The 22,814-nt window shown below is 37.3% G+C and overlaps 1 protein-coding gene across 7 annotated transcripts in view; it reads right to left on the bottom strand.

Annotated features, from left to right (window-relative positions):
- The window catches only part of LOC105252457 (talin-1), a 44,154-nt gene that overhangs the window by 4,762 nt on the left and 16,578 nt on the right, over positions 1-22,814 (bottom strand). For 2 of the 7 annotated variants that reach the window (XM_011259816.3, XM_011259817.3), the window contains 11 exons: positions 12,189-12,381; positions 11,300-11,701; positions 10,445-10,715; positions 9,869-10,372; positions 9,437-9,534; positions 8,327-8,415; positions 7,045-7,503; positions 6,883-6,915; positions 4,822-6,635; positions 2,770-4,672; positions 1,937-2,683 (listed from right to left, as the gene is read on the bottom strand). In XM_011259816.3, the coding sequence (XP_011258118.2) occupies positions 1,937-2,683; positions 2,770-4,672; positions 4,822-6,635; positions 6,883-6,915; positions 7,045-7,503; positions 8,327-8,415; positions 9,437-9,534; positions 9,869-10,372; positions 10,445-10,715; positions 11,300-11,701; positions 12,189-12,327 (6,459 nt within the window). In that variant the 5' untranslated portion in view covers positions 12,328-12,381. Of the gene's footprint in view, positions 1-417; positions 862-1,936; positions 2,684-2,769; positions 4,673-4,821; positions 6,636-6,882; positions 6,916-7,044; positions 7,504-7,923; positions 7,941-8,326; positions 8,416-9,436; positions 9,535-9,868; positions 10,373-10,444; positions 10,716-11,299; positions 11,702-12,188; positions 12,382-19,945; positions 20,323-22,814 lie in introns of those variants that run through there. The other 5 variants (XM_011259819.3, XM_011259814.3, XM_011259818.3 and 2 more) reach the window with 5 other exon arrangements.

Below are 22,814 nucleotides of genomic sequence, written 5' to 3'. Positions count from 1 at the left end.
AACAAATACAAGAAAATGCAAATACTACTATCGTAACGTGTTAACACATAAGTAAGATTAGTGCCTATTGCGCGTGTCGTAGTTACATGTGCCTATCTAATGATCTGACGGTGAAACAATAAGCAAAAAATTATGCAAAAGCGTCAACTAGAAGAACTGTTAATAGTCAAAATGCATCGCTGTGAATAGAATATACGTACCTAAAGACGATTCGTATGATAAAATGATATAAATTAAATTGAAATAAAGTCTTCGGCGAAAAGAGTATGTAGATCGTTAACGAAGAAAATCGTTTGACATAAAATTATTTTAATGTACCATTTAAAAAGCGCAAAAGAAATATTTTGATTATCATAATATTTACATAAAACATATTAATTTTCAAATGATTTTATGTGGCCCTGAATATTTTGGGATTTATTTTTAAGCATTAAATTATAACAGCTGTTTCCATATCAACGAATGCTAGAAATGATAACTATTTTAACAAATAAATCTCATTGATAATTACCGATTACTACTACATCTCTCGCTGATACCTTATATAATTTTTAACAATTTTTAACAATTATACCATATTTTTTACGTAAAAAATTTCACACATAAATTATATATATATATACTTTGGCTACATGCTATATAGCTTATACAAGTCTACGATAAAAATAAAATGACGAGGGACGAAAAACATGACTACATAAGTAACACTAAGTCGGACGTCCGTTGTGTCGGCTGAGAACTCTCGGAAGTGGAGAGTAGACGAATTAGTTCCTCCTCTTGATCGGACACGAACCATTCCGATTCCGAGCCGCCGATGTCGCTCAGATGCACAAACTGCTGCTGCAGCTGTCTCTCTAAAACCTATCCGGGATCGGCCAGACCAAAATTGTCAATATGAGACTCGTATTATTAAAGTCCACCATGTGCATCGTCGAAACATTCAAGATACAGATAAATTACGCTACTGCTACTGCTTTCATTATATATCGCTCGGATCCCTCGAAAGGGGGTGAGAAGAAGCGTACGTATACAAAACAGGCGGAGAATCATTAAACAAACAGCATATTCTTTCTAACAAAAATGCCACTTTCCGCCAGATAAAACGCATCTGCCATATGTTATACATATAGAAAGATAGAAATACGAAGCTGAGGGGAGAGCGATTCAAGGTGGACTTTAATAGCAGTCATATATATATATATTTTGGTCTGGAGGTACTCTTGCCCTATGTATCTACAATTTCGTACGATCGAGAATGAGGATGATGAATGCTATTGTTTTACGTGAAGGAGATTTTAGTAGAATGAAAACGAAATCAGTTAGAGAGGCAAATACGAAGGCAAATGTTCGTCAAAATGAGTCGATTAAAGTCCACCCCAAAAAAATGTCTAAGAAGGATATGCATTCGCTATGGTTATGTTTAAAAACAATTATTAAAACATCATTAAAACAATTATTAAAACATTATTAAAACTCGACAAATTAATGGAAATTATGCAAATTTGTTATTAGTCTTCACATTCATTTTGATATATATAGGGGATTCATAATTTCATCTCACAAGATTTCTGTGAAAATTAAGTCGAGGATGTATATTCTATTACGCTGAATATATTATTAGATTTCGTTAAATTAATCAATTAGAGAAATTCTCATTTCACAGATTTCATTAGAATATCATATTTTATTAGTTTTCAAAGAATACTTCATCGTCAAATTAATATATCACAATATGAATTAATTTTAAGCATTATTCTTTTGAAAATTATCGTAGAGACTTATCTCCTCATTTCATTATAAACAGCTTCTTCCAGTGAAGGCAGATGGTTAATCTCAAGCGACAATGTGCGATAAATTCCGTTCTCGTTATTAAAACAATGATTAACGATTGATCACAGAAGCAAAATGGAAAAGATTTTGCGTGAAAGCGAATTACCTTAGCGGAATCTTTAAGATGCGCCATACTAGGATCGTTGATGGGCTTGCCACTGGCAGCTTTAGTAGCATGTATAAGATCACCAAGTGCAGAAGCGACATCTTTCACGGCATTAATCAACATTACTTGGGCCTCCGGATTCTGACTGCCCAGACTAGCCGCTCCGTATTTGACAACTTCGGCGAGCTGAACGATGGTCGATACCGCATTCTGCGCTGCAACTGCTAATTGTTCTTGAGAGGATGCTGCTCCAGCGACTAACGTCTTTGTATCTTCTACTAGTGCCTTGGCGGTCTGTAGTATATTTTCGCGATGATCGGCAAATGTGTCGTTCTCGTTCTCAGCATGCAAAGTGCCAGCAGTGGCGAACATGATGGTGGTGTCCAAATCACCAATAATGCCAGAAACAGTGCTGGCAGCATTGATACATGCCTGAGTGCCGCGTGAACCCGCCTGTAAAGCAGCCAATACCTGCGACACTTTTTCAGTTACGATTTTGCTGTGTTCCGCAATCTCCCGCTGAGCATAAGCATCACCGGGTGACATCTGACAGGTGCCAGCAGTGCGGACGATGTCTGCGCACGCCCGGCCAAGTTCTTGGACACCGGTACGAAGTTTAGCGGACACATCAGCATTGGATGCGGCCGCGGACGCTCCAGAAGTGTCGCGAGCAAGCTGAGTGTATTTGTGCGATATGTCGACTGCTAAGGGACCTAATCTGGCTACATCGGTACTAGATTTGGTCGACTGTAAATAAAAGAAGAGTGTACAATTCAAGATTGCATTGTATATTATATATTTTATAATTAGATACGATAATTAGATAAGTTTACCATTTCTTGCGCCAAGCGAGCAATCTCTTTAGCAGCTTCGACCATTCTTGTTTGATAATCCACATAAGAATCCACAGTGTCGATAGTAGACATTCGATGATCCTCTAGTCTAACCATCGCGCGGGAAATCGTATCGATCAGGCCGGTGACGATGCCCGCGGACGTAGATATAGTTTCGAGAGTATTTTGTAATTCTTGAAGCGCGTCTTTAGTAGATTCGACAGTTTCATCCACCTCGGAATGCAGTGCAATGGCCTTTGGATTACCAGCGGACTCCTTCGTAACGTAGATCAATTGCAATGCTGACTCGGCCACAGTTTTCGTCTGATCCAGTAGCACCATTTGCTGCTTCGAATGCACCATGTTGGACGCGGCGCCAATTGCACCAGAGACGAGCGGCTCCGAATAAAGAGCGATCTGATTGACGGCATGACCGACGTTTTCCGCCTCATACTTGGCTGCAGTGCGCAAGGGTTCCAGCTTCTCGCGCAGTTCACTCGCGCTGCTCTCCATTTGATCGGTGAATCCCTGTACAGTGTTCTCACGGCGTGGTATCAGTGCCTGCGATACTGCACTTAACGAAGCAGCATCAAGTTCACGTATGCGTGCTGATAGCTTTTCTATCGCCGCATCGCACTCTTTCTGACCGGGTGCCTTGTCGCGGATTGATGCCACTAACGATTTTATCGAGTCACTGACACTTTTGCTGTGATTAGCCAATAACTGCCAAGTCGGCGGATCCTTCGGGCTAACTGCGAGACTCTTGGCAGCCTGTACCATGGCGCACGAACCATCAATAATGGATTTGCCAGCGCTAGTGATCGGTTCTTGGGCAACTCTAGCCGCGATAGATATCTTAGCCGGTTGGCTCGCAAACTCGGGAGAACTCGCAAATGTGCAGAGATTGTCGACTGCTTCGAGTAACGGTTTCGTGGCTTCCGCACATTTCTCGCGATTGACATCAGAATAATTCTTATCGAGCGCTTTAATCTCTTTAACAAGGCACGCCGTTGAATTGGCGACGTCCTTGGCGGATTGAACAAAGTGCCGTTTAGCTACCGGATTGCTGGTCTTGCTGGAAGCGAGTCTACAAGCATTACAAAGAGCACTAGTATGCTTAGCAATTATGGTAGCGGCTGAAAGCACTTGCTCTTGTGTAGTGGTCGGATTGCCAAGACTTTGGCAGCCGCTGTGTATGGCCTGCGCTGCTCTTAGGAATTGCGCTTGATCCACTAGACCCGGTTTACCTGCTACTGATGTAGAATCGCTTACTCCTGCAAGGTAAGCAGCTTGAGCCGCGGCTTCGATCAAGCCACAGATTGAAGAGGAAACTCCGCGGACCGCTACAGAGAAATTCTCGTGCTCCGATTTTTTCGCATAATTTGCAATGCCAGTCATACCATCACCGAGGCTCTTGCTCTTCTCCATGACAGTTTCCAAACATTCAAAGTACGATGCATCAGAAATAGGCTCGCTCGGATTGTCCAGTAGAGACCGCATAGACTGAATATTCCTGATAGCGTTGTCGCATTCATTCTGTCCGGGTGCCGCCGAAGTGCACACGTCTACTAAATAGTTGATGGAGTCGGTGACCGCGCGTGCCGCTGCTGAAAGCTGATTCTTCGCGTTTGGCGCAGTGGGATCGGCTGCGACTGATTTGGCAGTTACAAGGAGCTTGCCGGATGTCATAGTGACATTTTTCAGCGACACCACCACTTGACTACGGGTTTCGATCATTGTTTGACCCGCCATCTCCATGCCAACGCCCAATAGATCGCCGAAAGCATTAGTAAATTGCTTCGACGAGTTTGCGAGCTGCACGGGTGAACGCACGGATGACACTATATTCGAGGATGCGTCATTCAAATTGGCGGCTGCATTATTGAGGTCGCTCTGTAATTGTCTGCAAAGTAAAAATGGCAAAGTGTACAACGAAACTGAAATAGAATGTATCTATTATATGGTAATTATTCTAGGCAAGTGATAAGGATAAGTGAAATAATTAAAAACATTCTAAAACGGAAAAAATATATAACGTAAAAATCTATTTACCCATAACTCTTGCTCGTTTGTGGAAACTCGTTCATATTGAGCACTTGTGCCATATCATCAATGTTGCGTATCGCTTCGTCTACGTCTCTCTGTCCGGGCAAACAGGATACACATTTATTCAACGAATTAGAGACGTCTTTGGCGACTGCGGCTAAGTTGGCCTCATTCTCAGGATCGTCAGGATTTTTCAGTACACGTCGCGCTTCCTTAACCAAGTACAATGATCGCAGAATCACATCATCGGCGGTCATCAATACTTTCTTCTGCGTTTCCGGCTGATTAGATGTAGCGGCTACACCGCGCACGGCATAAGTAAGGTCTTTCAAAGCCGACGCAGTTTCTCTAGCAGCACTTCCGGTGTAGTTCTCGTTACCTTGTTTGGCGGCGGACAATAACTGTGCCATAGCAAATCCAACATTCTTTGATGTGGCGCCAAGTCGCAAAGCAGTAGATTCCGTTGTCTCTTCCGGTAGTGGCCTCAATGAGGCAGCCTCGACGGCGCGATAGAATTCGCCCAGTTCGTCTTTCAAACTATTTATCAATTCCTCCGCAGCGTCAAGCTCTAATCCACCGCAGGTTTCTCTAGCGCGCGTCACCGCTGATCTTAGATCCGCTAATGAAGATCCTAACTGCTGCGAAGTATTGTTTAGCTGCATAGCAGACGCCTGATCTGTAACAGTTGGTAAAACGGCCCTAGCTGCCTTTACCACGGCAGTACCCGGTTGTAGGAACTGCTCAGAAGCGTTTATCAAGTTTAGTTGCGCCGTAGGATTGTCTGGTTGTGCTTGTGTGCCTTTTACTCCCGATACCAAATAAGGGATATGTTGAGCTATTGTACGGCACTCCATGTTAAGTTCCTCCTGACTAGTCGGATTCGTGTTGTGATGTCCGACACCGGAAGATGCCGCGATGCATTGCGTGGCTGTAGACGCGGCTTGTTTAGCGCACGCCTCCAAGCGTGTAATGAGTTTTCTGCGTAATGCTGGAGTCGCTGCTGCAGTAGTCGCAACTCGTAATTCCTCAGCTGCCTGGCGAAGTTGATCCTGCATTCTTGCATCATGCGGGCTACTGGCGCACTGCCGTGCCGCTTCCACCATCTTGGCTGTGGCGTCAGCGAGCAGTTTTGCTGCTGCCAGAAGCCGTTGCTGTTGCTCTGAATCCGTCTGTCTCTCCGCTTCACCTTTAATACTCTGAATCAACTGCGCAGTAGCTTGACCAACTACTCGTGCTTGTCGCACCATCTCACCAGCATCACCGGTACTGGCGAACAGTTTGTCTGTCGCAATTAAAATGGTTTCCACCGCGCCTTCCTGAATAGATTCCTTAGCGCGTTCTCCCCTAGTCGCAGTTTTGATATGATTGAGAAGATCATTCAAAGTGCGGCTGACTTCGCTGGCAGCGATACTCAATTCTTTCAGCAGATTCTCGTCGCCGCATGTCTCGTTGCAGACTTGAACCAGACGCTCTACAGCTTTAGTCACTTCACGCACAGCATTCATCAGTTGTGTTTGACAGGCGGGCGAGTGTAAAGTCGGCGCCACCACTTTGGCGCAGGCTACGAGCTGCGATGTAGCCAATGCGCATTGTGTCGCGGCCGATATTACCCTATTTTGTGTAGCTGAGTCTTCGCATGTAGCTGCTATGTTCTTTGCCTTCAGCACTAAAGCAGCGGTTGTATTGGCGACGGCCTTGGCAAGCGCAAGTAACATATCTTGCAGCTCACGATTCGAGTCATCCTCTTCGCCAATGGTTGTCAATACTTGATGTGACGCCTCGCCCACTCGTGACGCCGCATTTAAGAGATTCTGTCGTGGCTAAAATGCAAATAAAAATTAATTTATATAATGTTTATATACATATATATATAAGCAGAAATGAAAAGGAAAAAATTGAAGAAATATTGGGAATAATAATTTGACAGATTCTCTTAAAAATTCTCTTTAAAGTTATTACAATCTTAGACGCATCTTTTAATAATCGAGGGTTCGAAAAAAAATTAATCTGTAAAGAAAACAAATATATATTATCTGCGCTACAAAGCCTTGGCATGTTAGTGCTTACATATTGTTCGTAGGTTGTTGTTATGTAGAAAGGCTGCAGAAAAAAAGGAGGAATTTAAAATTTTAATATTTAACTTCACAATCACACAGATTGAACACGCATTCTAACTTTACGTTATATTGTTTTATGCAGTTTTCCTTTTATTGTTTACAATGAACTCACCTCTTTGGTCTCTGGCTCTGTGGCCTTCAACAAGTCCGAGAACGCTGAACAAAGTTTTCTAGCAGCATCCAATAATCGCTCGCCAGACGAGTCATCCTCCATGAGAGCAGCTATCATTCGCACGCCCTTCGTCATCTCCGGTAGATTCGTAGCAATTGTAGTAATCGCGGCTCCCACCGCGGTATGATCGACATCATCCGCTGGTCCCGAAGTCAACGTAACCACCTGTGCGGTCGCGGCGTTCATCGCCGCGATCTGCGAGCCTACATTTTGTTTGTGGGTATCGATTGTTTGTTCAATCCATTTCAAGGATGCTGGATCTGTTCCTAGTTCGGGCAGCTGAGCCTTCGTAGACAGTTCCATCTCGGCGATGTGGATCACCTCATGACCAGCGGTGATAGTCGACAATAAGGCACGTTGCGGTTCGGATAGGACGGATGTCACTTTAGTTTGCTGAACCTAATTTTGAACATTTGTACATTACAAAAATCTATCTACAATCAACAGCCGAGTTTAATAAAAAATAATATTTTTTCGCCATAAAGAAATATGCGACTTTGGAAACGCAAACATTTTGCTTACAGTAATTAATCAACGAAATGTAAATAACGCGCATACATAACGAAGCATACATAAACTGCAACGAATAGTTGCGGCGATACAGGGTTTACTGATCGATCGAGAAATATGAATATTCTCTATCATAAGAGAACATCTAAATCGCGCTGATGACGCACATGGAGATTTTATCTTACCAGTAAGCGCTGTACCGCGAGAGAAACATGAAATGCAAACAAATCAGTCGAGAGAATTAAAACCGAAGGGATCTACAAACTCAAGAATAACAGATAACTGAAAAAGTTATCGTAATGTACCTACTCTGTGTCCGCAATAGAAGGCGCCTAGCATGAAAATAAATTTAACCGTCTATTAGTCCCTTAAAAAATTTCGCTCTTCGCTCGTGCAACACAATGATTCCATCAGTGCGACTTTAGATTTGCGAAAAGTGCATAATACTATCCTAAGTATACATGTGTATGCATATGTATATGTGTATGTATCTATATGTATATATATATATATACAGACACATATACACACATCACTAATCGTCCATAATTACAAAGTACAATATAATTCGCTCTTATCATTATTACATCAAAATTCCCGAAAATACCAATTTTTACAACATCTCGAGGCGCGATATATATTTATAACAAGCAACTAAAAAACACCGACATCCAAGATGAGCTTGAGAGCAACGGTTTTCAATAGAGCTTACCATAGGTGGGGCATGAGCGATGTTCACCTGTCCGCTGACGGTCGTGTATTGGGCACCACCTATGTGACCAGTCCCGTATGGTCGGGCCCCTATAAATCATATCATGCACCTTTCTAACCCGATGGTTTTATTTACAATTATCGAATGTCCCGATCGAGTCCTCGATATTACGAATCTGTTCGTTCAGATGTAGTAATTTTCCATCGAAAGCTAAAGACGAATTTAATAATTCCATTTTATTATTTAAGCGATACTTTGACAAATGCTTGAAGCTTGTTGAATGTGTATTTACAAAGTGAAAATGTGTATATATGTACAACATATACATATCAATAACTAAGATCCGAGGATTCAATCGTGCAAAGAATATCATTAATTGATCTCTGCCTCTCAATATATTAAGAAAAAAAGCCAGTGTATCATAATCTATGATATAAATCTATGATATAAAAATTTTAAATAAATTACAGTTCTTAAATTTACAAAACTAATAAATTTTTTAAAAGCTGCCATATATGCAAAGTGTTTCGTCTATTAATTACATTATTTTTTGATGAAAGATAAATTGAAAAGTCCTGAATCATTTTTTTTCTGCAATGTTCAATGAAAAAGAAATTATAAAATAAATTTCAATCTCAGCAATCGTTCTTTAGACATATTATTCGCGATTTGTGAACCTCGCGCCAGATAGTATGTAGTCGTGCACACTAATAAACACGCGACGGAGATGTATCCGTTTAATAAATGGCGCTGATAAAGTGAATTTGATTTAATTCTTCCTTCGTTAAGCATCGCAGAAAAAATGGTTCAAGTTTTTTCGATCTATTTTTTATCGAGAAGTTATTCAGCGCGAATTATGAAACAGCCTGTATACATCCAAATTTGCGTAAATAAAAATTGCACAAATTTCTTGGAATTTTTAGCAAAAAAAGATTAAACTTTTGTACACTGTGATTTACATTATAGGCTTTAAGAGTCTAATAATTATGTATAATCATTGTGAAATAACATAGTAAAGTACTATATTATTTAGGAACAATCTTAATTATTGCATATTAAATAATTTAAGGATAAAGTAAAATGTTATAAGATTTTCAGTGAGACACTCACCATCTCCTCCGGCCCTCATGACAGCTGGTATGGCAACCGAGACGGCTTCTACATTTCCTTTACCGACATTGCTAGTCTCGTGTTGCATGATGGTAGCCCTGTCAAACGAAATATATGTAAAGCATATCAAGTTATACCTACATACTAACATTCTTATTTAATCTGACTAATACTCGTTAGAATTGGAAACTTCTCGAATATGCTTATTTGCATGACGTCTTAGAAACTCCTCCATGATCGTATCAAATTAACGCGAAATATTCTCGAGACATGATGCGCGTTGAATGCGTAAGTCGATTGCTTCACTGAGAGTTTGACTCGTCGAGAACTGATAATTGCTCTAACAATGTCTTAATGATGATTATTACTCGGTCCCGCCTCGGAGTGTTCACAAAGGAGCTAACACGTATTGAAAGCGTGAGAAATACTCACTTTAGAGGCGATACACTGTCCTCTACCATAGTAGATCCCTCGTCTCCCTCGATACCAAAGTGATCCTTTGCTTTTTGCTTTTTCAATATGATGTCGATATAACCGGAAATCAATTGAAGTATCTGCTCCGCTTCGGTAGTCTGCACACTGTAATATTGGTCAGAGTAGTCGCCAAAGTCCAGAGTAAAAGTGTTCGGTGAAGCACCCCATCGTCGCACAGTCGTCAACGGCCACGTTTTTAGAATTTCCTTCGTTTTCTCGTCGAGTCGCAGGACTGAGTCCTTTGTCACGCCGAGCAAACGCGGTACCAGCTTGTTCTTGCCCTTCATCTTCTCCTTTACCAAAAAGAACGTGACACCGTATGTGTTCAACGACCTGGCGGTCTTGGTATATAGGACTTTGGCGTCCAGCTCTGACAGCCCGATGTGTTTCTTATGCTCCGCGTAGATCTTCTTTTCTATTCCCTTGACTTTCACATACGATTGCGGCAAGAATTCTTTAAGACTAAAAAAAAAGAAAAATAAGTGAAATATTGATATTAATAGAATTGAAAAATCACATCGAATCGCAACTCACTCTAAAAAACCTGGCTTATGTTTCTCCTCTTTATGATCGCCAAACTGGATTTGACATTGGATCCCAGCAAAAACACAAGCCTTTTCCTGCGTAATCGGATGTGTACCGTCTAGAATCGCATCTCGTGCTTGCACGTACAATAGCGACAATTGTACAGGATCGCGACTGTCGATGTTTTGATCCGAAAAGAAAAATTTCCTCCTTAATAAAACGGTTTCGGATTCATCTATACCTTGTTCGCGTAGAGTCTTACTTGGATCTATCCAATTAACTGTGAAATAATAAACGCGAAACTTGAATACATCTCGAAAATATCTTTGACATTCGATATTTTTTTGTAATATAGAATACGTCGAGAAATATTACTACAATCAAAAAGAAGATGATTTCTTTATACAAGAAGAAAATGTATAAGTTTTTTGTGTCAGATTTCTCATTTTCGAGAGAATTGATTTTAAAAATTGGAAAAATAATAATTTACGTTTCTTTCTTTTTTAATTGAATTACTTTTAATTATTTTATGTCATCATTGAATTCTTTAATTATTATTAATAGATACAAAAATATAATATTCTATTTAAAAAATAAACTGATTTAAATTAATTTAAGTTATTTAAAAAAATGAAAAAAATATATGTGTAAAATATCAAGAAAACTTTATATTTTAATAAAAAGGAAATTATATCTTTTTATATTTTAATTATTTTGTATAATCATCTCAATTATATTTTAATTACTTTGTATAATCATCTTCTTTTCCTCCTCGATTGCACTGTATTTCTCGATTCACCTTGTATATATTGATGAAATTTTTAATCTAAGTTTAAATATGAGTAAAACTCGAAATCTTAATACCTTCATCATCAGTTTTTAACTTCTTCCTCAATTGTTCCATCTTGGCGTCTCTTTCGCCCTTCTCTTCCTTCTTTCGCTTCAATGTAAGAGTGCCGAAATTTCCGGGTTTCTGATTATCATTTTCCTCGTCCACTAATTCGCGCACCAAAGAATACTCGTCATGATTCGTGATGCCTATCTTCGTACATATTACTACCATGAGATTTGCCACAGGTTGACTGTCGTCCACCAACATGGTCTTCAGCGTTCCGTCCAACATGCGAACTCGGAGAGTACGGAGCTTTCGACGGTATTCGAGTAGATCTCCGTTTCTCAGGATGTAATAATCGAGGTTTCGCCCGGGTTCGAGCCAAACTCCCTTCTTTATATCCTCATCAGCGAGGAATAGACCATAGTCTTTTGCTACAAAAATAACAAACCAGATAAGACATCTTGCAACTGTATCCTTTATGATTCTCGGTACACGATATATCATTTTATCGTAAGTGTGTTTAATATTTTTAATACATTCATATGAATAAAAGAACATTTCAGTGATAAATTGAAAATTTCCATTATTATTTCCGTCAAATCCAGTTTGGCGATCATAAAAAGTAATTACTGTATGATTCTTCAAGTTTTCCTTTATTGCATGAATTAATAAATGAAATATTCCGACATATTTTCAGAATTTTACTTTATTTGCACTGCTCTTCGCTGCCGTATTATATGGACGATATTAAAATGATTCGATTAAAATTTTGAATAAAACGCGTATATATCTCCATGAGAAAAAATTATACGTATTTTGAAAAAAAATATGTATACCGCAAAAATAAAAATAAATATACCGCAAATTAACAAAATATTTCCTATACAAATATAAATTATTCAACTGTCGAATATTTACGTTGACCCATGTTGCTGGCTTCAGCGAGTTTTTCTCTGATAATGCGACAGGCATCGTATACCGATGTGCTGGGATCAAACTGCATCATCTTGGTGGCATTCTTTTCCGGTATAGAGATGCGCAAGGATAGCGTGGCCATTGCGATTGCCTGAGGTGATCTTCTACGTGCGCGAAAACCTCCAGAATCACTTGACTGTAAAAAACAAGCGTAAAATAAGATTACGTAAATAAAATATATTATAATAGAAAAGGGCAATATTTTCTACTCAAATTTTAAAAAAAATTACTGATCTTCCAGGCATTCTTTGTTCAAAATTTCAGAAAGAAAATATATTTTGGATATTTTTTGTGCAACTTTCTATTGCAAATAAGTTTCTTATTGTATTGTTTTTTTCTAATATTCTTTTATTTACACGAAAAAACTCAGAGTTACTTAATTTTCAAATGCTAGATTACAAATATACTGAACAAAATTAAATAGTTTTTGAAAGATAAACATTTTTGTATAATATTTTCATTTTTTTATCGTAAAAATTAAAATAAAGAATATGCATTGCATGTTCAATATTTTATTCTTAAATATCAAATATATGTATATATATATATAAATAAAAATATATTTACAATATATTTTAAAAACAATTTACGTGGCTTGCTGATTGTTTTTAACAATGTAAAAACAAAATTATCCGAGAAAATTGTTTAAAAAATTTTCCGAATCTCGATAAAATTTTATAATAATTCTGACTTTTCCAGATACAAAAGAATTACGGAAAATTCCAGGTTCTCTACGGAGTAAACATCCTAATTATCTCATCTGATTAATTAATGTAATGCTTTATCGATTAAGATGATTAATTGGATATTTATTCCTGAGATGCAAAGAGTTTTGCACGTAATCATCTTAAATTATTTCATCGCGTGTAACACGGCCTTGTAAAATATTATCAGATAATTCCCTAGTATTACGTCAACGATAATCTAAAGAATTATGCACGAGCATGCAATTTCTGCTTTACGACGAAATTGAACGCAACAAGTTGCAAAGATCAACTATTACATCCACTAGAAACGCGATACAATCTAACGACAAAGTCGTTAATATGCATACCATGTTCAATTACACGATCTATATTATTAATCCTTGACGGAAGAATAATAATTATTTATTTTATAACCCAATTTAGGACGTAATCGCGTGGCAGGAGGCGGTCGTGTTCTTAAAAACTGTTTTCGATTTGTACAGCTTTGTGCGACGATATTATTCTACCATGATCCGTTTGGAAAATGGGTTGCAAAGATATCTCGTGCGGATTTGTGGGAACGAGCGGTGACGGATTAAAAATGCCCCGGATGCGCTGAAGCAAAAGAGAAAGCTACCGTGAGACTTGTGTATCTATATATCGATCTCCCAACGGGACATATTACATTTGCCGTCGAATTTGCCACAGGGTGCAATCTTCCACGGGCGTAGAAAGAAACGTCAAAAATTAATAAAGCGAGTGAAAATGCATACCCTCTTTGCTTTTAACCCTAACGAGATAATCAAATCAAATATATCTGCCGATAAAATAAAAGTAAAAATATTTAATTGATGATTAGCGTAATTATCAATCACGTGATACAAGTATCTAACAGTTTATCAATTAATAAATGTGTGAAAAATATTCTGATATAATGTCCAAATAGGGGACTTAAATGAATAGCGCTTCTTGTACAAACGAAAAGAGGAAAGAAATATAAATTAATTCTTTCTAATTAAATATATAGATTATCTAGCGAATATATTTTGCTGGGGAAAAAAAAGAGAGACGTATTCTTTGAAACACGAACAAATTTAATAAAGTGTCTCATTACTCAGATATATAAAGCGCATAAAGGGTGACGCGAACATAGCTCGAGCTTTAGTTACTTCATCCGAGAAGATTGCTATCTTTCTGCTAATTTGCGGTGCACGCAACACATATTCCTCGCAACAATACGCGCATCATTAGACGTCACGAGAATAAACAGCCAATTTCGTTGTATTCATCCTGAGCCAGATTGTATAGCTAGGGTTCATTCACGTTTTTCCACGTGTTCTCACGGGGTGGGCCGATATAAGGAATGGTAATGGTGCATAAATTCGTCGCAAGTATATACCCTACGCCAATGTGGGTTTCCACCCTTAGAGGTTGCCAAGCAACGCCGGTCTCTCACTGTGTCAAACTCCGAGCGTAAACCCCGTTGTATCCATGGCTATCCTTTCTTACGATCGCACTTTCTCTCTCTCTCTCCCCCTGTTTTTCTTTCTTTCTCCTTTTCTTCCGTTCTCTTCTATCTCTCTCTCGTTTCAACCTTCTCTTTCCACTCCTGTTGTTTTTTCATCGATGATTCTCGCTCAATTAACGTACGGTTTTGATTTCATCGCGCGTGTCGAATTTCTGATAATTACGATTAACGATCTAAATGTTTTTCGAATGTATCCGTTAACAAAGAGTTGAAAAAATTGCGAGAAACAATATCATCATTTGTCTTTCTCTAATAATTAAATATTTTATGATTTAATAATATAATAAAATATAAAAATTTGCACAGTTGATAAAATCTTTCATCATTAATAAATTTTTATCATAAAAGAAGCTACGTATATGTGAGAAGAATAATGTATATATTATACGACATATAATTTTTATGACTTCTTTTTTTACTGCAGTCCTTTTTAATTACGACATCAAATGCGAAAAATTATGTAAATTTTTCTTTACAAAATATACCGAAAACTAATTTTTCCTTTCTTTTCATATATTACCATTTATGTATGACCTACATTTCCGAGCGAATCTCTCGTGACAATCGCGATAAAGAATTACAATTATTTGATAATCAAAAAAAGAATCTTCGGTATATTTTGACATTTTATACTATCGAACGCAAATAATGACGCAAAAAATTAATTTATTTCAATTCGTATAAGAGAAAATTATTTAAAAAATTATTTCTAATTTATTTCGTAAAGGGAAATATTCACATAAAACAAAGGAAAATATTCATTGATTTATCTTTTGACATGAAAAAATTAATTTGATTCAATATAAGAGAAAAATATTTCTAATTTATTCCGTAAAGGGAAGTATTCACGTGATTTTTCTCTTTTGACATCATAATTCAATGTATGATATGAGAAACCAGGATTGAATTCGTCACTAAATTTATTGAATATTTGTCAAATTTAATACATGTTGCTATGCTCTATATACTTGAACGCGCATTTTATCCTTCATCAGAAACGCGAACTAATACTTTTTGCTGCGAGCATCATGCGCGAAATAGCCGGAGCTTCCTTTTTATAAAAAAAGGGCGGAACAAAGTGAATATCAGAATAGCGGAATGTAGAAAAAAAGATCGCCAACAGCTTCAGGCAATCGCTCGCAGAGCCAACGGCATTTTACTGCGAAATTGAAACCACCGTTGGCTACAAAGTTACTTCGTTCGATTCGCAATACGTCACCTTCCTACCCGCACGAACTCGATTCAGAGGGAATGACCTCATTACATACAACTGGATCATCAACTCCATGCATACTACTAGTAGGATGGAGCCACTTCTCGACAATGCTAGCATTGATATTACTGGAAATTGAATATTCTTACGAGAGAAACGTTTCGCAACATTCATCATGAAAGGCTAGTGATGAAGTGACTGGCGAACTCTTTGTGTTTCGAGCATATATTAAACTCAATTTTTACTTACACATTAAATTCGATTAGAAGTGTAAAATTAAATATATGAACATGAAATATACAATTGAGAGAATAAAAATAAGTAATTTTTTTTATTATTATTGATTATATTAAACATGATGGAAAAGATGTAATGTCCTGTGAAATAGTTGCATCTTTCACTCAAATTATAAATAGATTAATAATGCATTATTATACGTATATTATATCTTATACGTATATTATATCTTATGAAATTTATATACCGTACAGAGAAAATTAGAAATTTTCTTATAACAGTCTTGGAAAAAAAAAAACATGCGATAAAAAGCTGAAGAAATAAACCGTTATGAAAATTTGTTTACATAATAAAATCGCTTCTTTATCCGACGATCTTTCTCTCTGATGCAGCGTCCGCTTTTCTCAACGTACAAATAGATCCTTTCATCTCTCGCTATCGAACTGCAATATCCCTTTGATATATTAAAATAAATTCCCGGCCATTACTCACTCTTACATACATATATGGCGTGCTCGCTCAACGTTAAATTTTCCGCGAATCTTCCATTCCAATGCACGGTTGATCGTCGAATGTGAAACAGGCGATATTATTAACGCGACCATTTTCGAAAACGGGAAGCGCGAGATATGGGAGGAACGGATAAAGAGGCGAGAAAAAGGAAGGAAGGGAAGAGGGCGAGGGGGACGGGGGGGGGGGGAAGGATGATTTGCGTTAATCAAAAGCGCCGTTTCTAAAATTAGACGTCACGTATAGTATCTGCCGCGATGACACTTGACGCGAACTAATTGAGGGTGGCGATCCGGCGGCGCGGGTCGACGGAACGAAAATCGAGACGGGGGAGAGCGGAAGGACCTAACAGGATAACGAAGACGCGATTATGCGGCCGGCGCTCTACAAAATCGGCTAATCCTACCGGCCTCACGGATCCTCACCCTAATGGCTCGCACCGCGCATACGTGCCAATCAGCCGAGAGGTTCCCGTCGATTATCGTGGAAACGGCGAATCTATAGTGGAAACGTGTTAATCTGTCTCTCGTCCAGGCTCTCCGTCATTTATCATCACGGTGCAGCGCGCGCGATTGAATAGTTTGGACGTTATTTATCGCGCGCTAAATCCCGCGTTAATTCGCAAAAATAAGTTTCATTTCCACCGAGAAAGAGAGAGAAGCAAGAAGATTTAATTAATTTCTGGGAATTAGATAGTAATTTTCGTTAATGATATATAATAATTAATAATGTATAATAGTGCGCGTACACTAGAAAATATTGCTTTGTATTGATCATTAGGGAATAATAAAGAATTAAAATATTTGTTATTAATATTATGGATATAATAGTAATAATATTAAATATAATATTAATTTTATTATAATAAAATTAAATATAATATTTATAACATTAGAGATATAATTATGTTAATATTATAGATATAATTATGATAAATTATTAGAATAATAGGAAATTTTAACTTTAATTTTAATTTTAAGATAATCAAGAAAATAAATACAATCTCTTTTTCTCTTATTGATCATCCTTTTGAATTAATTTTTATAATTCTATATAGTATCCGGATCGTTTTTGTAAGAGCATTAATTTGAGCGAATTGAGATTTATAACTGATTTCTTCTACTGTTTTTTTCTTAAAGGCAAAATTTCACTTAACTGTTAATTTCAAATAAAAACGGTTTTACAATAACTACGCTTAATTATTACCGTTTAAACGTGCCGTTATGACATATCAATAATCAATGTTTTTGCTCGGACGAAACGCATTCATGTGAACGTTAGCAAGGCCACGCGCGTTGCTGTTCACGGCAAATCTGATGCATATATTCCACAAATTACATTTCCTATGCATTAGAATATACTTCGTACCCACTTCGCATGTGATTAATACTGATGACATAATTTCCTATTTCCCTTATCAGAATCGCTTTGATTACATGGACTACTTCCGGTATCCTTTTCTCGGAACTCAGCTTCCCAAATCGGCTCCCTAATTGCTCACTAATTGATCAATTATGAAAACATTAAGCAAAAACGGATTAATAATAAGCTATAACAACCGACTGATCGAATTACTAATTAATGATTATTGCATAATTATCAAGTAATAATTAAATTATTGATTATTAATGAAACATGATTGCGCTTTTCGACGATTGCAGTTGATTCGATCAATTAATGTATGCTAACATATTTAATAAAGACGACAGCAATATGTCCTTTGATAATTACTGCGATTATAATGATTATAAATTTCGAACACATAGCCTCATATAGCCTCCGATTAATTAATCGTGTAATTATTTATGATTAATAATTATTTTATGATCGTTTATATAAGTGTATACATCGATTAGTAATGTATAAAAATCGTTTACAAATATATAAATATAATAAAATATAATATGAATGAATTGTATAATAAATTACTAATTCATTACATTTATAAAAATAATTAATTATTGTGAAAAATCTACTTAATATCGGAAAGAATTCGTGCAATCTACCTAATGAAATTACACGAATCGAAGAAGCTATTATATCGGTGTGCAAGTACGAAACACTTATTGCCACTTACTTCGTGGTATGTAGTTACCATGCTCCATTCTCGGGGCGAGTTATAACGCCATCGTCAGCTTTTTTAACTTCATCGCCGCCTCGCGAAGAGGGTGGCGGTTGGTCGGTTCTCATACCGTTTCTATCCCATGTACGCTTTTCCCCTCTCTCTCTCTTTCTCTTTCTTTCTCCCTTTATATCGTTGCCACCCTTTGCGAGTATCACTACATTTTTTCCGAGCGTCACCCAGTTAAATCGTAGGAAGATATAAAACGCGCACGTAACCCTTTACGGATCGCAAATAACTTATTAATCTCTTAATAATTCGATGGCTATGTGAGAATATCCATGCCGTTGTATCTTACTGTCCGCGATTCGAAATTTTAATTTTTAAATTCTATTCCTGTCTTATGAAAGAATAGAAAATTTAATTTTATATTACATTCTATGGGAAATTAAATTTCATACATCTACGTCTAAAATCGATACACAATGCAAAATAGATATTTAAATAAAAATTTCAATTAGGTTTGATTGCTTTTTATAATTAATTCATTATATAATATAAACTTTGTAATATTATAATTAATGCTGTTACATGTTTATAATTCTCTCTAGCGTTTCTATCATGTTGCGTTTCTTGAACGTTAAAAAGATGACGAGGAAACATAGTTCAGTTGTATTCTCATGACACTTTAGTTTCATTATACTACTTAAATGAATGCATCAGTAACATTTAACTATGATATAAGGCTACAGACACGCATATACGTTTGCGGACACATTACGAAATAAAGCACAAATACATTCACCGACGTTCACCAACATAGATCGATTGAATAAATTTTTGTAAATAAACTTCCATCAACGCAACAAAAGTTTTGATAAATTCACTTGTAAAAAGTGTGAAGTAGTAAATGCTGTTAACCATCTAAATTAAATGAATATTTCATCGAACTGAACAAATAAAGCCATACAGCTTCTCGCGAAGTAACGTCGCATATTAAACAACTTCGTGAGAGAAAAATAAGTTTCTTTTTAATACGCAAGAGCTTGCATTCATTCTAAATCTAATTCATTCGCTCTACTCTAATCTAGAGATATCGTCAGAACAACATTCTTCTTGCGAGAAATGATCGGAGCCTCATTTTATAAACCATATTATTATAAAAAGTACATTGTAAAAGACATTACAGTTAATTTCGATTTTAAAATAATTCGCGAATAATTTAAAATTACGAAAGCACAGTATACGTGTATGTGTATGTCTCTACAACTATTCTCTATTGAATTGTCGTCAATTTATATCAAATCTGTTTTATAGCGTTACAAAATAGTCTTATGAAACGGGGCGCGACGTTTCTTGAATTGCTGGACAGGCGAGTGCCACGTGGCTGGCAAACGAGCAATGATGATGAACATTGATGACGTGATATGAGATCCACAAATATATGAATGATGAGATATTTACCTCGAGGACGATGCATTGGCTTGGCTCTTATTGTTAGCGATCTAGCGTAGCACAACTACGTCTATACATTTAAATTTTGGCTACTTGACGACTCCTATAATACCCAGGATCGTGGAATGTTGGTGGCCGCCGATCGCCGCCGTTTCCGATGCAAGCTTCTCGTGTAAAGATAATTTACTATCCCTACGAAGCTGCAGCACGGGTTCAGCTCCATTTCCACTATATTTACTCGAGATTGCGAATGATTTACGTCGACGACGAGCTTCGGTATAACCTCGCAAATCTCGCTATTTACATCGACATTCCATTAATCGAACAATCAGCGATCCTCGATAAACAGGATTATCCATCGACGCTTGACGATACCGCTTGACGAAGCAAAATTAATAATAGTAAGAATTAATAAATAGATTATAGAGCAATTTTAATTGATTTAAGATTCAAGAAGATGAGTTTAAAATAATTCATACACATAATTTTGACGGTTAATGCAAAAAGAGAGAATTATATCCAAAATATAGATAAGATTTTAATTCGCTGATCGATTACAAGAAGATTGGAATATTATTTCTATTATAAAACAATCACTACGATACACGAACAAGAAGAGAAATTATTGTATGACAGATCGTTAGATTGCATTATTTATTTCCACTTATCCCGATTAGCCTTATCGTCGCGCGAGTCCCGCACAGGCGTCACTAAATCGCTTCGATTGAAGGATCAATGGCTTCGAGCGAACACGAGTCTCGCAGCATCCTCGATGACCGCGTGTATGTCTGTAACGCGTCGCGATCTCCACGCTACGATGCCTTCCACCCCTCCGATTTTGCGAAACCACGAACAGGATGAGACAACGGGACACCGGGAGACCCGTGAACCTCTGGGGATCCGAGACGAAGGTGGAATCCCAAGGGACCCTGAGGGAGAGATGCGCGAACTCGACCAGGAATCGCGCGTCGCTTCGATCGCCGGTCAGAAACTGAATGTGGCGCGGTTCGAGCTACTAAGGCTCAAAATGTAGTCGAGAGTCGGGGAACCACCCCTTGCTCGCTCTCGCTCTCTCTCTCTTCCTCTTTCTACTTCTCCCTTACTCTCCAAAGGGATGCAGAACTCCAGGGCGGGGGATGTGGCGGCGAACGGCCGGGGGACGAGAGGGGGCTACGACGATTTCTCTGGGATTCACATCGGGCATGTTCGGGGCTTCTGCGCACTAGTGCCCCAGTAACACACCCCCGTGCACATCGGATGGGGAAACCTCGAGTATCGTGCGAGCGCAAACAAGTCGCGTCATCCTCGGTTGTCTCGATTCCCCACGATTTTCTCGACCTAGATGAGTCTTTCTCCCTCTTTTTCCCCTCCCCGTTCCTCAATTTTTGGAAACTGGAATTCTGCAGTGTAAAGTAGCGCAACAATTTAACTAAGTTTTGAAGTAGAAAGATATCTTTCTATTATACTATTCTCTATTTTTCATATGTAAGTAATGTTGAAATATTGATCATGTCTTATCTCAAATACGAAAAATTCTAAACGTCTTCACGATCTTTTAATTATCTCTTATAACAAATTTTTCGATGTATATTTTTCTCTACATCTCGAATCTTTTTTCTTCCAACATTTTTGCAGATGATGAACTGTGATGTTTCAGTGAATCTTTGCTCGAATAGCCTGTCAGATTTAATATTGATACAAGAATTTTCACGAGGTTTAGAGCCAACACTAATAGGAACCTAGCATTATTGTCGAGTCGCAAGGAATATAGTCTGCTGGGATTTCAAATAAACGTAAGCTCGTGTGTCTGGTTGAGTCGTTTTAACGTCTGAACACTTGTAACCGAGCTTGTGACAGATATGGAAATCATTGATTCTTCCACGACATCGGAAAGGGATTACAATAAGATGTGCTGCGCGTTAATTTTTAAAGAAACGAGTAAAGACAAATATATGAAAAAATCTGTATTCGTAATTAAATTCTACCAGGCTCTGGAAAGAACAATTTATTTCGCAACATTGAAAAAAAAAACGATGATTGAGAAATAATTTTTCACATTAATTTACTACATTGATAAAGAATTAATCTAATTCATGCTTGAACACATTAATCAAGAAAATGTTTTAACGCACGAATTTATGTCTTTTATTGTCAAATGTCAAATGTATATACAATTGCTACAAACGTCAAACGAATATGTTGCCACATAAAATCGTATCTACTAGATTTGGTATACTTTTCAGCACGTTCACGTCACCAATAAACCCGGACAGTTACATACCGTATAACTCTATATTGGAAAATGATTAATAATACTTGAATGTATAAACGGAGAGATTGTACAGCTGAAAACTGTATTGTCAATAACTGTAGTTCTATCGGCAAAATGTCAAACTCAGAATCTATATAACGTTTGCTCGTATTATATTATGAACCTTTTATTTTTTTGTTCAAATAATTATTTAGGAACCCCTAGCATATCCTATTAGGCACTCTACATATATTACAAAATGAATTTTACAATCACTCTTGATCCCTTTGACGAATTTAAACGATTTACGAAGTTTATTTACCCCAGTTATATACATATGATTTTACAAATATTCATATAAACAATTTTATAAAAAAAAATCATACAATTAACACGATATAATAGAAATACACTATATATAAATAAAAATGTCTATATGTATACAGACATTTTCGGTCTTTATCATAAAATCGAATATCGTATTGAATTTCAGAGAAAGAAAAACTATCGTGTTGAGTCATTTTAAGTGATTCAAGAGGATGTGTGATAATATTTTATGTAAAAAACTAATGCCTACATATAATATTGATTGTCATTAGAGTTTGCTACCCTCATGCAATTTTGAAA

Source organism: Camponotus floridanus, unplaced genomic scaffold, assembly GCF_003227725.1.
Source record: "Camponotus floridanus strain SB8 unplaced genomic scaffold, Cflo_v7.5 scaffold76, whole genome shotgun sequence".
Lineage (NCBI taxonomy): Eukaryota > Metazoa > Arthropoda > Insecta > Hymenoptera > Formicidae > Camponotus > Camponotus floridanus.
This window is presented reverse-complemented; position numbering and strand designations above follow the sequence as displayed.